General features: G+C 40.1%; 2 protein-coding genes across 4 annotated transcripts; one reads left to right on the top strand and one right to left on the bottom strand.

Annotated features, from left to right (window-relative positions):
• The first annotated feature begins 1,634 nt into the window (after window positions 1-1,634).
• On the top strand, window positions 1,635-5,361 carry hspa5 (heat shock protein 5). Its single transcript, XM_070924465.1, has 9 exons — window positions 1,635-1,737; window positions 2,285-2,434; window positions 2,560-2,791; window positions 2,911-3,048; window positions 3,142-3,254; window positions 3,363-3,753; window positions 3,869-4,106; window positions 4,194-4,361; window positions 4,512-5,361. Exons 2-9 carry the CDS (start codon window positions 2,316-2,318, stop codon window positions 5,078-5,080), a joined length of 1,968 nt encoding a protein of 655 aa, XP_070780566.1. The 5' UTR covers window positions 1,635-1,737; window positions 2,285-2,315; the 3' UTR covers window positions 5,081-5,361.
• Window positions 5,362-5,668: 307 nt separating this feature from the next.
• Window positions 5,669-8,713, bottom strand: rabepk (Rab9 effector protein with kelch motifs). Of its 3 annotated transcripts, XM_070924914.1 has the most exons (8): window positions 8,545-8,713; window positions 8,166-8,220; window positions 7,927-8,081; window positions 7,462-7,617; window positions 6,820-6,984; window positions 6,493-6,642; window positions 6,195-6,344; window positions 5,669-6,040 (listed from the first exon to the last, which is right to left on the bottom strand). In XM_070924914.1, the coding sequence occupies exons 2-8, from the start codon at window positions 8,216-8,218 to the stop codon at window positions 5,814-5,816; spliced, it is 1,056 nt and encodes a 351-aa protein (XP_070781015.1). In that variant the 5' UTR covers window positions 8,219-8,220; window positions 8,545-8,713; the 3' UTR covers window positions 5,669-5,813. The 3 variants fall into 3 exon arrangements, with proteins under 3 accessions (XP_070781015.1, XP_070781014.1, XP_070781016.1); XM_070924913.1 differs by lacking the exon at window positions 8,545-8,713 and having other exon boundaries at window positions 8,166-8,485; XM_070924915.1 differs by lacking the exons at window positions 6,820-6,984; window positions 8,545-8,713 and having other exon boundaries at window positions 8,166-8,485.
• Between the last annotated feature and the right edge of the window lie 5,314 nt (window positions 8,714-14,027).

The following is a 14,027-nucleotide window of genomic DNA, read 5'->3' as shown; positions in this document are numbered from 1 at the left end:
TGTGAGCCAGATTGAGTGGAGAATTTCAAGATCGCCTGTGATCCACTGCTCTCCCTCTGGCCACAGACAATAATTCAACTTTTGAGTCTAAATGTAGAATAATAATTGATTATATGTAATGTACGGTTTTGAGAAGGGAGGACACTTTGGAGAAGGAAAGGCTAGTTGGTGCTCAAGAATCCCCCTGAGGACACATGAATTACAGTTCTACCTTTCTTCCAGTCTGACCCACAGCACTCACAACATGCAGGGACCAGAGGACACATGTTCCTGGTGGTGGCAGAGGTCAGCAGAAAGCAAGGGACACATCAAAGCTTCAGTAGCCTCCAAGGAAGATCACCATTAAGAACTGTTTATTAATGTTTTACAATATAAATCAACAGTTTCAATAATTTTCTAGACATGATGCTGGTGTTACTCCCTCAAACAACAAAAAATGTAATTGTTTCACAGATTTCGTATTTTTTTGTAATTTCTAGAATTGTCCTGAAACAAAAAATAACTTGTTTCAGAAATGTTCTAGAAATTAGTGTGTCTATCTTACACAGAATCAAGCAGATCACTGCAATAATGTCAATAAAATTATCCTTGACTCTGGAACATTCTTGAAACAAGCTGATTTGTTTTGGATGATAAGAGTAGGCCTGCAACTACAACAGAAGAGGACAGAACAGGTTACCATTATAATTATAACATTATAATTAAGATAAACACAAGTAACATCTGATTCTATATCTAGTTACAGTACTTTCTTAAATATCCCATTGACAGCCATACTTTGGCTGGCGTGAGTCTACACATGTGAAAGGGTTCATGTAGACTAAAGTGTGGCTTCGCTACCAGTTACCTAACCTTGACCTATTTAGACTTTTGTCATAGGAGATTGTAGACAATGCAGTGTATGTGGTTGTGTTTAATGTGGGCTGTAACTTGCTTAAACTTCAGAGTACAAAATAATTTAGTACAGTATCTGTGATCAATATGTGATCACTGAGACAGCAGGCCAGAGAGTGCCCATGTTAAAACCTGCAAGTCAATTGATTGCAGGTTGCTTACATTTCATGGTGGAAATTAAAGTGTACACATTCACTGATGAAACGTCCAGACAATCCAGTTCATATGAGGTAACAACATTTGCTTTTAGGCTATTTAGTCACATGAATGTCACACATGGTTTGTACATTACTTACTCATTGTAGTGAGTCATCACTACTACTCATGATACCAACACAGTATTTATACAGTCTCACTCCTTAAAACCACAGCAACATGAGAATGAATGTCAATTCAATACATGTGGGGCCATTATTTAAAAAAGTAGCACTCGTTTCAAATGTACAAAATGTGAAAATGCACCCTTCCCTAGTTCTTAGAGTGGCGTGTCGTTGCTCCAACTGTGTTCATGAATGTGCTTGACAGACAGCCAATCAGCATCGGCAAAGTGGGCAAAAGTCGTGACGTCCCCTCTAGCCGATGTGTGCAAATCAGCGGCGGCCAGCGTGCCGGATGAAACCAATCAGCGCGTTCCAACGAGCAGCTGCTCAGCCAATCGCGGGCCTCCACGACGGGGAAGAAGTGACGGCTTATATATGGAGAGAGCACTATTCATTCAACATCATTTCACAGAGGAAAGATTACAGAACAGAAGAAAAAAGAGAGACGCACTTAGCATTTAAAGGCTAGTACCAGTCGAGGCAACGTCAAGGCCGTTAATTCATTGACAATACTACGCTTAAGGTATGTTCAAACATTGTTGTGAATATGATAAAGGGACAACGTAATATATTGTATGCACTTTAAGACTATTTAATTATAGTAAAGCCAGCTAAGCTAACGTTTGACGATAGTGATGTATTTACGCAAAGTTTACAATAGCTTTTTAAATCAGATGGACAGTCACTGTGACATCCACTGTGTGCAATATACCAGGCAAAAGCAACGTACTGCTCATTATGGCAAGTTATTTTCCCTCGCATGTCTGCTAGGCACGCTAACCTGGTTAGCTAGCTACCGGCGGATGAAAAAAAATCTCACATTAGACAGTGGCGTTAACATAAGGAAGAGGCAGTGGTGCTCCACCCAGTTTACCCACATGCTTTCAACGCTTTTAAGTTTTACATTTTCTGGGGATTTTGGGCCACGCTTCCCTTCTGTCATGGGTTAGAGTTCCAGTTAACGACAGCAAGCATTAACATTAACTGGTGGCTACGTGAACTTGGGAGGCAGATAGCCCACGACATGAACGCAAGGCCACGTTTTTTGACTTTTTTTTTCCTATACGCAGATTTCTTTGTTGATCTGACTTGAAGCAAACAATGATGAAGCTGTTGTGGGTTGTAATGCTGGTGGCCGGCACCGTGTTTGCCGATGACGACGACAAGAGAGAGAGTGTGGGGACTGTGGTTGGAATCGACCTCGGGACCACCTACTCATGGTAAGAAAACAAAAAGTGACTTCTGGCTTGATTTAGTTTTAGAAGACAATGTAATGATGCAACTTTGAAATTTAAATAACACTTGTTGCCTTTTGAGTAATCATTTCTAAAATGTCTTCCTGTAGTGTTGGAGTGTTCAAGAATGGCCGCGTGGAGATCATCGCCAATGACCAGGGTAACCGCATCACCCCATCATATGTAGCCTTCACCAGTGAGGGTGAGCGTCTGATTGGTGATGCTGCCAAGAACCAGCTGACCTCTAACCCTGAGAACACCGTCTTTGATGCCAAGAGATTGATTGGGCGCACTTGGGCTGACTCCACTGTGCAGCAGGACATCAAGTACCTGCCCTTCAAGGTAAGTTTCTACTCCTGACAATTTAAAGAGAAGGCTATGGTTGTAGGATCTAAAGGTCTTCATGTAATGTTTGCATGACACACTTGCTGTATTAATATTGATGCATGTTATTCTTTTAGGTGACTGAGAAGAAGAGCAAGCCTCATATTCAGGTTGACATTGGCGGTGGCCAGATGAAGTCATTTGCTCCAGAAGAGATCTCTGCCATGGTGCTGACTAAGATGAAGGAGACTGCTGAGGCTTATCTGGGCAAGAAGGTACAAAGAACGTTAAAGAATATACATCAAAGGATATACCACTCCTAAATAAACTACCTATAATGTAATCTAATGTTCTCATCTTTTCCTCAGGTCACTCATGCTGTGGTCACTGTTCCTGCCTACTTCAATGATGCCCAGCGCCAGGCCACTAAGGATGCTGGAACCATCGCTGGTCTGAATGTTATGAGAATCATCAATGAGCCGTAAGTGTCTAATGAAAATAAGTTATTCATCTGTTGTCTTTTTGAAATTGTGAAAATATTTCCCTCCCTTCCTTTTTAATAATGTATTCTCATTATTGTATACTTTAGAACTGCTGCTGCCATTGCTTATGGTCTGGACAAGAGAGATGGCGAGAAGAACATTCTTGTGTTCGATCTGGGTGGTGGCACCTTTGATGTCTCCCTTCTGACCATTGACAATGGTGTGTTTGAAGTGGTTGCCACCAATGGTGACACTCATCTGGGAGGTGAAGACTTTGACCAGCGCGTCATGGAGCACTTCATCAAGCTGTACAAGAAGAAGACTGGCAAAGACGTGCGCAAAGACAACCGCGCTGTGCAGAAGCTGCGTCGTGAGGTTGAGAAGGCAAAGAGGGGGCTGTCTGCCCAGCACCAGGCCCGCATTGAGATTGAGTCCTTCTTTGAGGGAGAAGACTTCTCTGAGACCCTGACCCGTGCCAAGTTTGAAGAGCTCAACATGGTAAGTTGAACAACATATCAGTTTAGTTGTGTAAAAACAATGACGAAAACATACCTGTTTTTTATATAACATTTTGTTTGACAGACCTTTTTAACACTGTCTTTTACTTTGTCAGGACCTGTTCCGCTCCACCATGAAGCCTGTACAGAAGGTGCTGGAAGACTCTGACCTGAAGAAGTCTGACATTGATGAGATTGTCCTGGTTGGAGGCTCCACCCGTATCCCCAAAATCCAGCAGCTGGTGAAGGAGTTCTTCAATGGCAAAGAGCCTTCTAGGGGCATCAACCCTGATGAGGCTGTGGCTTATGGAGCTGCTGTGCAGGCTGGAGTACTTTCTGGAGAGGAGGACACTGGTAAGTCATCTTCCTCATACATAATAGTATAACTTAACTGAACTTGCCAACTTTATCCTGTTTACTAAACATTTCCCTCTCTCGCAGGTGATGTGGTTCTTCTGGATGTGTGCCCCCTGACCCTTGGTATTGAGACAGTTGGAGGAGTAATGACCAAGCTGATCCCAAGAAACACTGTGGTGCCCACAAAGAAATCCCAGATCTTCTCTACAGCCTCTGATAACCAGCCCACTGTCACCATTAAGGTTTATGAAGGTAAGAGTTGGACATTGCAGAGTAAACTCGCCAAGTGCGAACAAAAAAAAAAAAAAAAAAACTGGGTTCAAACTTTTATCATTTACATTTTCCTTACGTAGTCAGATAAAATGAATATTGCACAAGCTTAATTATTGACTCTCTCTTCAGGTGAGCGTCCTCTGACAAAAGACAACCATCTGCTGGGCACATTCGACCTGACTGGCATCCCTCCTGCCCCTCGTGGTGTACCACAGATTGAGGTTACCTTTGAGATTGATGTCAACGGTATTCTGCGTGTCACTGCTGAGGACAAAGGCACAGGCAACAAGAATAAGATCACAATCACAAACGACCAGAACCGTCTGACACCTGAGGATATTGAGCGCATGGTGAATGACGCTGAGCGCTTTGCTGATGAGGACAAGAAGCTGAAGGAGAGGATCGATGCCCGCAACGAGTTGGAGAGCTACGCCTACTCTCTGAAGAACCAGATCGGCGACAAGGAGAAGCTTGGTGGCAAGCTGTCAGATGAGGATAAGGAAACCATTGAGAAGGCAGTGGAGGAGAAGATTGAGTGGATGGAGTCTCATCAGGATGCTGAGCTGGAAGACTTCCAGGCCAAGAAGAAGGAGCTGGAGGAGGTGGTTCAGCCTATTATCAGCAAGCTCTATGGTAGTGCGGGCGGACCTCCACCTGAGGGAGCCGACAGTGAGCAAGAAGAGAAGGATGAGTTGTAGGCAGGTTTGAAGTCAACTCTTCTGTCGCCCCTTGCCTCTCTGATAGTGGCATCTAGATGTATATATTGGACTGATGGGACTCAAATAGTGAGAGGAATGGTTGGGAAGGGGTGGCGATAACAAGCAACCATACTGAATCTTCTGAAAGACTTAAAACTAAGTTTCAGTGTGCAAGAGGTGTTCTCTTCGCTGCAAGGTGGAGATATTCGTCAGCCTGGATATGAGGCTTGCTGCTGCTGTTCTCAGGCAGTCCTGATGTAGTTCTGTTCAGGGGAGGGACTTAGTGGGGAGGGGAGGGGAGGGGTTCACGTCTTTGTGGGTCCATTGAGTGGGATGTCTGTGGGATCAAGGGCTCATTATGTTCACAGGCAACGCTAAAAGTTATTTATTGAATCTGGTCGTTGTACTTCTGGAAAGACATTGAAATAAATGTTTGATACAAAATGCTGATTGTCTCTTGTTACATGGATTTACAATATTTGGCATAGGCCACCATGTTTTTATCCCTGAGAACTGTGGCCAACACTTGCATACATTCACCACTGGCTCAAACAATTCACATTTCAGCCTTTTTCTTACCACCCAGATTTATTCTTCAGAACTCTTAATTTGCTAAACAATGTTCATTTCAGTATTGTCCAGTTTTAGGGTTTCCCATGAAACAAAATATGCAAGTACTTGACAAACATTTTATTACAACTTGGGTTAATGAATATTACAACATCAAGGCACATCATGTCACCACAGTCACAATACAGTCATTATGAATGACACCCTGGGTGTCCATCCCTCCAAATACAAAGGCCAAATTTATTGTCTCTGAATCTGCTGGGCTGTTTGCTTGCTCCTCGTCTCCATTCCCCTCACCACACACCTTCCACGGCAATAAACACATGGAATGGTCTAGGCGGTTGGGTGGCATATCCCCTTCAAACTTCATGAGGACCCATCTACTTTTGTCTGCAAACGGGAGGTATAACATGTCATAAATGTTCAGATTTTCATGAACTAAACTGCCCTATAGCATTAATAGATGTAATAAACTGTTGTGTATGACATAATGAAGTACAAATATTCAGTCACATATTTTAAGGGCTTCTGAAAAATTGTGTACCAGTGTTGAATCTGTGCATGGAGTTGCAGGCTCCTTCTGCAGTCATCCCCCCGAAAATGTAAATGTGCTTGCCCAGCGCCACAGCAGAATGGGCTGCTACTCCTGGTGGGATGTCTCCTTTGGCCTGCACTTTCTCCCACTTCATGCTCCCTTTAAACAAGTAGACACATGATTTTATTTTTTTAAATAAACAAACTTGCAATTCCAAAGTTCATCTTGTATGATTGTCTGAGACAAATGCAAGACCGCTGGGAAAACAGAGGCACTCTTATTATGATTCAGGAGAGTTCAGGCTTACTTGCATCAAGCGAGTACATATCATTGTGGAATTTGTCCCCAGTCATGCCTCCATGAATGTAGATGTTTGAACCCACTGCTATGATAACGTGGCCATGTCTGGCTGGCAGGTGTCTGCCTTGTGTTTCTGGTTGGGACCAGGTGGAAGACACTGGGAACACCAAAAGATAAAATCACATATTTGGTTATTGTTGTTATCATGACATATAAAAATAAACTTTAAGTTTCTAGCATTTGTTAACATTGAAACAATAATCTTGTTGTGAATAATATCTGGAGGCACTGCTTGATATATATATGGTAAGCAGCTGGTTAATTCAACACAAACCTATATCAAAGACATGAAGTTTGGCATCTGAGACCGGTGCAGCTCCTGCTTCCCCACCAGAAATTACATATAGATTGTCCCCTAGGCAGGCTGAGTTGGTGTGGTATGTCCTGGGACTGGGGGGTTTGCCATTCACCACTACATTCTTCCAGCAAGACCCACTCTCTGGACACACATGTACAGGATGGTTCATACTCGGTTTACAGAAGTCTATGATCACATAGTGTACAATCAATCTGTCTGGTAAAACAGCAACATTGGTTACAACACAGTTAAAAACCAAGTGTGTTCATCTACATCTGAAAGTGACAAACATGTATGATGGAGGGCAGAGGCTGCAGGTTTTCACTGCAACCAAACACTAGAGCAGATGATTTCATACAGTATATCAGCACCTCTTCTTTGAGTGAAGCTGTGTTAATCTGTGAAATCACCTGAGTGCTATGCTATTTGTAAAGATTACAGATTACTAGACAAGGGCAAGGCAGCTTTATTTATATAGCACATTTCAAACACAAAGGCAACTCAAAGTGCTTTACATAGGCAAATGAAGAAAAGCAATACAATACATTCAAAACAATAAGCAATATAAACCAGAATAAAATCAACTAAAATACTAGGTGAAGTTAAATTAGGATTTACCCGTTAGCTGTAAATTCTGGATACAATTGCGATTGCCGCTCTGCTGTGCCCCTCCAAACACCCACAGGCTCTGAGGGCAGCTCTCTGGCACAAAGCTGCAGTGTTCATACCGTGACTCCAAACCCTCCCACTCTGGGATGTCCCATTCATGATTATCTAATGGAGTCAGAAAGGACAAAAATGCAAAGAAAGCCCTATGATATGAACATGAAGGGAACACACTAATTACCCTGCCAAGCACATGACCACATGTGTTTTACCAATATGTTGCCCTGACAAGTGATACTGTACACAAAGCTTGACACCCCTATAGTGAATTTAACTCATCTCGTCTTCAAAATGATTGGTGATGGGAGCTGTATTCATAATGGTCAAAAAATATACTATAATTAAAAAATTCTGCACCTGCATTCTGTCTTTCTTTTCTTGTCAGCCTCTATAAAACACAGTTTGTTTGTTTTTTACCTAGATTTATGATATGCGAATGTGAGAAACTGCCACTGGGGTTGGCTCCACCAACAATAAGGATTCTTCCTTTTCCTCCATCTCCAGATGGAATAAACGTGCAAGTGTGACCCACACTAACACCTGGAGCACTTCCCCTGGGTGTCAAAGAATACCTGTTGACAACGAAACAATTTCAGCAAGATAAAAAGTTAGCTCCTTACAGCACAACTGCAATTAATTGATCTGAATTGACTTACCATATTCCTTCTTTGGGTTTATCTAGAGGCTCAAGTACTGGGAGAAATTCCATGGCTGTCAAAGGTATATGAATGAACCTGGTGTAAATACTTTTTCATACTCTTGTTAGGGATCAATCTGCTACATTTTCAGTGGTGATCGGGAGAGATACCTGATACTAGCCTTAGTAAAGAGTATTGTTGATTTTACTTAATCATAAGGGCTTAATCATAATCGTAATAAGTCTCTATAAGCTAATGGTATCCACAGAGGCGCATACGTGAAATGTAGCTAACAAAGCACCCCAAATATTTAGGTGTTTTTTTTAGTTCTTCTGGTAAACAATTAATGAAGAGTAGATTGTAAAACACAGTCGTAAATATCATCTGTGAAATATACCTTAATTTAGCGACAATGTCACTGAGTTGGGAGCACACTGAGCGCTATCAAGCCGCTGCTTGCTAACTCAAACGAGCATGTGAAGAGCTTCCTCGCCACTAACCTGTTCTTCCGGGTGGACAGAGGAGAGGCTAATTATCCGTGTCATCTAACTGAAGTCGGATATTCATTGGCACTTTCTAACGTCCATACAGTGACGGCGATTATTATAGATAAACTAGACGGAACTGTAAACTTAGCTTAAATACTCAACTCCCGACCACAGAACATATCTACGTTAGAAATAGTACGCAAATTGTTACGTTGGCAACGTTGGTGGAATGTTCCAAACGTAGTTACCGTGGTTGCCTGACGCGCATGCGCAGTTCACTTATCCTGTCCATCCCACCGCTGAATGTAGCAACGCGCTACCAAAAAGTTCCTATTTTTCATGCATTAAACATTAATGTGAATTCCTCACAGGGTTAGCAAAGAAGCCTCTACCAGTTTCAAACTTTCTCCCACTTCAAGTGAAAAGGTAGGCTATGGGTGACACCACCGCTAGACTTATTTGCATTAATTACACAGGGTCACAGAGCTAGCTAATTGTCTTTTTTCACTCACATGTCAAAGTTTGATAAGCAATTATGTCTGTTAACAAAATGTTTTCAGGATACCAATAACAAATATACCCTATTCCACTGCCTGCACATTTAAGATTTTTAAGCCCCCTCCCAAGTTGCTTGAAGTAAACAAAGATGGCGGCATAAATTGACATCACCATCAACAAAATTGAAAGGTTTAATGTCATTTAGTCTATCTATATTAATCCCATTATTTTATATTTCAACTTAACATTTATAATAAAGCATTTGTATTGTTCTTGCTTCAGACTAGGGGAAGGCTCCTCACTTCAGGCTGCTAAAGTTTGGTTTAGCATGAACTTGGCAAAAAGTTTAGAAAATGTCTTAACTGTGCAGGAGAGGGAATATTTTTTCATTCCACCTGAATAGAAAAGTATTTGAAACATCTGGATGACAATGCCTTTAAAACTGAGGTAATATTTGTCAGACCACCTGAGGATTTTTTTTAGGGTTTTGCGATTCAAATGACCCAAAATCCAAGAATTGCAAGCAATTTGGGAAATAAGGTAAAACTCTTCTTTACTGTGCTGCATATCATTTTCCATACTTGTCCATCTAAAGGGACAATATCATTATGGCACAACCATGCACTTTGGCCTCCAAAATCACCAAAGGGTTCAGTGAGACAATTTTACATTTTACTCTTTGTTACATTGCTATTTTATTAGATATTATTAAAATGTAGAGGTGTGTCTGTTGTATCCACCCCTTGTAGAGTAGTCTAAGCTGCCTGTATCTCTACTATAATTCTGTATGTTGTGTTTAAGATTTACAGCATATGGCTAAGGTACAGCTACAGCAGCACCTTTAGTTGCACATGCCAAACCAATTATAGAGAAAGTCCTGTTTGTGGCATTATGTATTATAGTGCAGACAGATGTCTCAGTCTTTTGAAATGAAAATTGATACGTTGCAGTCTGATTTCCCCCTCCATCACATTACTAGTAAATTTTGTGCTTAAGATACAGTACTGTCTGAAGTCAGCTGTAGTGCAAATCCAGAGAATATCAGGGTAGTGAAACAATATTAAAGATTAAGCAGCGTCTATGCACCACATCAACTTTTGAGTACATGTACTAACAAACAAATACACAAAAAGACTGATGCTGACAGTTGTGAGTGGAGGGGAGTCGTAAGTGGAGTTGCGACATCTTGTGGTTACATATAGTTGTTGCTGAAACTGTTTTCCAGAAAAGCATACCTACACGGACATGCCTTTTAACACTATAGTAAGAAACCTGAAATACATTTTTAGCAGTTCTATAATAAATTTGAAATATAAAATACATTATACATTTATAAAATGCATCAGACAAATGTGCATGCACCTTGCCACATTTTACATGAATGTGTATTTAAAATGCATGCATTGGATGCATTTTATAAGCACCTGTAAGCTGTTGTAAATGTTTTTTTTTCTCTACACGTGGGACTACCATGAGGAGGTATATTTCTCCAAGTATGATAATTTGCTGTGCAATGTGCTGACAGTACACACTTAAAGATTGTATTTCATAAGATGTCCAGTAGGTTGTGCAATTGTCTTTTTTGTTAAAACTTACTACTACTTACGTACTAAATGTTGCTTGGACTGCCTGGGAGTGTTCATGATGTTAACCTGTATGTTTCACTAGGCTATTTCTGATATATTTGTCTAAATGTAATATATTGAAATGTGGACAAAGGAGAAAAGAATCTTAAAAAGGATGTCATCAACACAACATGCAACACAAATGCATACACATACTTTTATTTATGAAATAGTAGTCTTTAGAGTGAGAAAGCCATCTTCTAAAAACACACAACCGTTTAAAAGTACTGCATCAAAAAATATAAATAAAGTAATGAAAAGGTAATAATGTGACAGGAAAAGACAGCTACAATGAGTGCGACGATGTACCCCGAATCAGATACACTAAATGGAACATGGGATGATAAAGATTTTATCTCTAATTGGAATATACATTAACAAAGTCTCATACTGATATAAATGCAAAGCTTCCTACAAAGTCAGCAGTGTTGCAGATACAGTGGGAGCTGAGTGAACAAATCTGTATCAGTTAAGTCCTCTGTAGACACTATCTTACCCTTTTAACAAATGAATGAATGAGCAAAAGAATTAATTAATGAACATGTGAGAGTTACTTTCTGACTCTGTAGGATGTTTCACATATAAAAGAAGCAAAACACAAACATCTTTCAGGGTGATTTGTACACAGATTTGTGCCAAATAGGCACACTTATTCTGCACTTAATGGAAAGTGGTTCAGTGCAGCTGTAAAGAATAAAATACAGATAAAAAAAAACATGGTAGGCCAAAAATTGTTTCCACATCTCAGCAAGGATACGTATTCAGTATGTCCTCTTTTTCATTCACTGAGGGGGCAGGACAAAGATTTTCGCTTCTGGCAATTGTAGGTACAGAATGGGAGAAAGATGATTTATCCCTTTGAGTTTGTTAATGCTTCAAAACTATTTGTACTTGCTCGTTGTACTTACTGAAGCACATTTTGTTGATGGCTGTGGTCAAACGTAGAAACAACCTCCGGTTTATAAATTGAAGCCCATCTCTCAGATACTTGAATTTCCTTTTAACAACTTTAAGAACTTGCAGACAACAAATTAGACTGCATGTAGCTTGTTTTAGTTGATATTTGCCCATCATATCAGGAGTGCAGGTTAATAATGTTTCTGCATTTCACATGAATCAATCAATTTCCTTTACTCTCTTTTATAACGGCATGTTTTTCTCATGTCAATTTGTTTCCGTCTTTCAAATTGAAATCTGAGGTGAATTTAGTCTGCTATATCCTGCCATCACTGGTGGACGAAGGATTCAGATCCTATTCTTAAGTAAAAGTTGTAATACCACATTGTAAACTCCATAAGAAATAAAAGTCCTGCATTCAGATTGTTACTTAAGTGAAAGTATGGAAGTATTATCAGCAAGTGAAAGTACTCGTAATGCAGCATCATGACTCCCGTCAGTGTCATAATATCATATATTGTATTATTGGATTATTATTACTGATGATTTAAAAAGCAAACACCATTTTAATTTTGTGGCAGTTTGAGGGTGAGCTAATGTCATCTACTTCAAATACTGTTGGGTAGTATTGGAGTAAAAAGGGCAATATTTCCTTCTGAAATGTAGTGGAGTAGAGGTACAAAGTAGCAGAAAATGGAAATACTCAAGTAAACCTCAGGTACACTAAATGAGTAAATGTACTTATTTACATTCCACTCTGCCTGCCAGTCTGTGTTACTGCAGGTGACATTTTCACACTGGAAAATAAGAATTTCTTTTTACCATATTCTGCTGAATATTCTCCAGTGTGCACTACCATACTGAATAGTTAATAGCTCACATTGACATATCAAATGAACAGGACAGGAATACTGACAATGCAACAAGTTAAAGGCCCAAAAGCAAGCTGAGATTTGGCTAGACCCGGGAGATTTACAGCATCATTGGGGCACTGTCTGCAAGCCTGACCGCTTCAAGCCATTCCAGAGGCTCATAAAAGCAATATGCCACCCTGAAATGGATAATAGATTCATTGCTTGGCTGAAGAGATTGCACATTCAATAAACAAGACAGGAAACAAAACACTTTTCAAAGACATTTTGGTGTCAAAAAGCAGGTGTTCTTGATTAATGAGCACAATCTCCTCATTGCTGCCAGTCTAGATGGATTTGAGGACTGAGGTGGTAAGAAGTGTGTTGGAGAGAGAGCACACCTACCAGAGAAAGGGCATTATAACTCACAGTAGTATAAGATTATGTGAAGGAAGACAATAATATCCTCCTAAAACACAACTTCTACCCCTTTTTTAACAGCCATGATAAATATTTACCTTCAATATGTTGCAATATATACATTTTGTCTGCCATTGTTTTTGTACAAGTGTCTCTCTGCCAGGCTAGAAAACAGGCATTTTATATGTTGATGAGTTGATGTCAATGATAACTGAATTCTAAGTTGAGGCTGATTCTCTTGCTTTTTGGGTGGCATCACTTTAACAACAGGAATTCACAAATAAGACATTTCTTTAGTAAACTAGGTAGGGCTGCAACAACCTATCATTTTAATTATTGATGATTTTGGAATAATCATTTGGTCTATAAAATGTCCAAAAATAATGAAAAATGGCTGGCTGAAAGGAGCCCAAGGTGACGTCCTCAGATTGCTTGTTTTGTTTGACCAACAGTCCAAAGGATCTTTAATTTACAGTGACATAAAACAGAGAAAAGCAGAAATCCTTAATTTGTGAAAAGTAGGAAACAGTGTGTGATAACTGACTTACAATGAATAGATTATTAAAAGTTTTCTGTTGATCAACTAATCAATTAATCAACAAACATTTCAGCTGTAAAACTTACCAAATATCTACTGACCTGCTTTACTTCTTCTTTTCATCCCTTAATTACCTTTTCAATACTTATTTCAAAGTCTGTTTAATCTGTAACTTCATTGACTTTATTTTTGTTTAATCTATAATGAAGCATGTGTTCTGCATCTAGTCCAGTGCCTCACAGCCTGATCTTTTTTGATTGTTACTTAGTGTGTATTTAATAGCCTTATATAGTGTGTCACTCACTTAATTGATTAAGCAGCCATGCGCTCCAGTCTGCTAACACCAGGTGCTCAGCTGTCCCCTGTGGCAATCTGGACATCTCTGCACACAGCCGTCTCTCCTCTCCTTCCACAATTCACCCCCAATCAAAACTGCACAGTCATCCCCAATCTTCCAGCACAAATTGAAAATTCATCTCTTCGAGGAACATGTCCCGCTCTCTTCTACATATCTCTACTATCTTAATTATGTCTCCCTCGCCTCTACCTTCCTCTTACTGTTG

Source organism: Enoplosus armatus, chromosome 18 (assembly GCF_043641665.1).
Source record: "Enoplosus armatus isolate fEnoArm2 chromosome 18, fEnoArm2.hap1, whole genome shotgun sequence".
Classification (NCBI taxonomy): domain Eukaryota; kingdom Metazoa; phylum Chordata; class Actinopteri; order Centrarchiformes; family Enoplosidae; genus Enoplosus; species Enoplosus armatus.
This window is presented reverse-complemented; position numbering and strand designations above follow the sequence as displayed.

What these genes read in the sequence shown, in the direction of transcription:
- hspa5 (XM_070924465.1), top strand. Translation starts at nt 2,316, where the DNA reads ATGATGAAGCTGTTGTGGGTTGTAATGCTGGTGGCCGGCACCGTGTTT. An exon ending in ATGAGAATCATCAATGAGCC is followed by an intron (nt 3,255 to 3,362) that starts GTAAGTGTCTAA and finishes TGTATACTTTAG; the next exon opens with AACTGCTGCTGCCATTGCTT. An exon ending in CACCATTAAGGTTTATGAAG is followed by an intron (nt 4,362 to 4,511) that starts GTAAGAGTTGGA and finishes CTCTCTCTTCAG; the next exon opens with GTGAGCGTCCTCTGACAAAA.
- rabepk (XM_070924914.1), bottom strand. Translation starts at nt 8,218, where the DNA reads ATGGAATTTCTCCCAGTACTTGAGCCTCTAGATAAACCCAAAGAAGGA. An exon ending in AAACCCAAAGAAGGAATATG is followed by an intron (nt 8,082 to 8,165) that starts GTAAGTCAATTC and finishes CGTTGTCAACAG; the next exon opens with GTATTCTTTGACACCCAGGG. An exon ending in ACTTCATGTCTTTGATATAG is followed by an intron (nt 6,643 to 6,819) that starts GTTTGTGTTGAA and finishes TGGTGTTCCCAG; the next exon opens with TGTCTTCCACCTGGTCCCAA.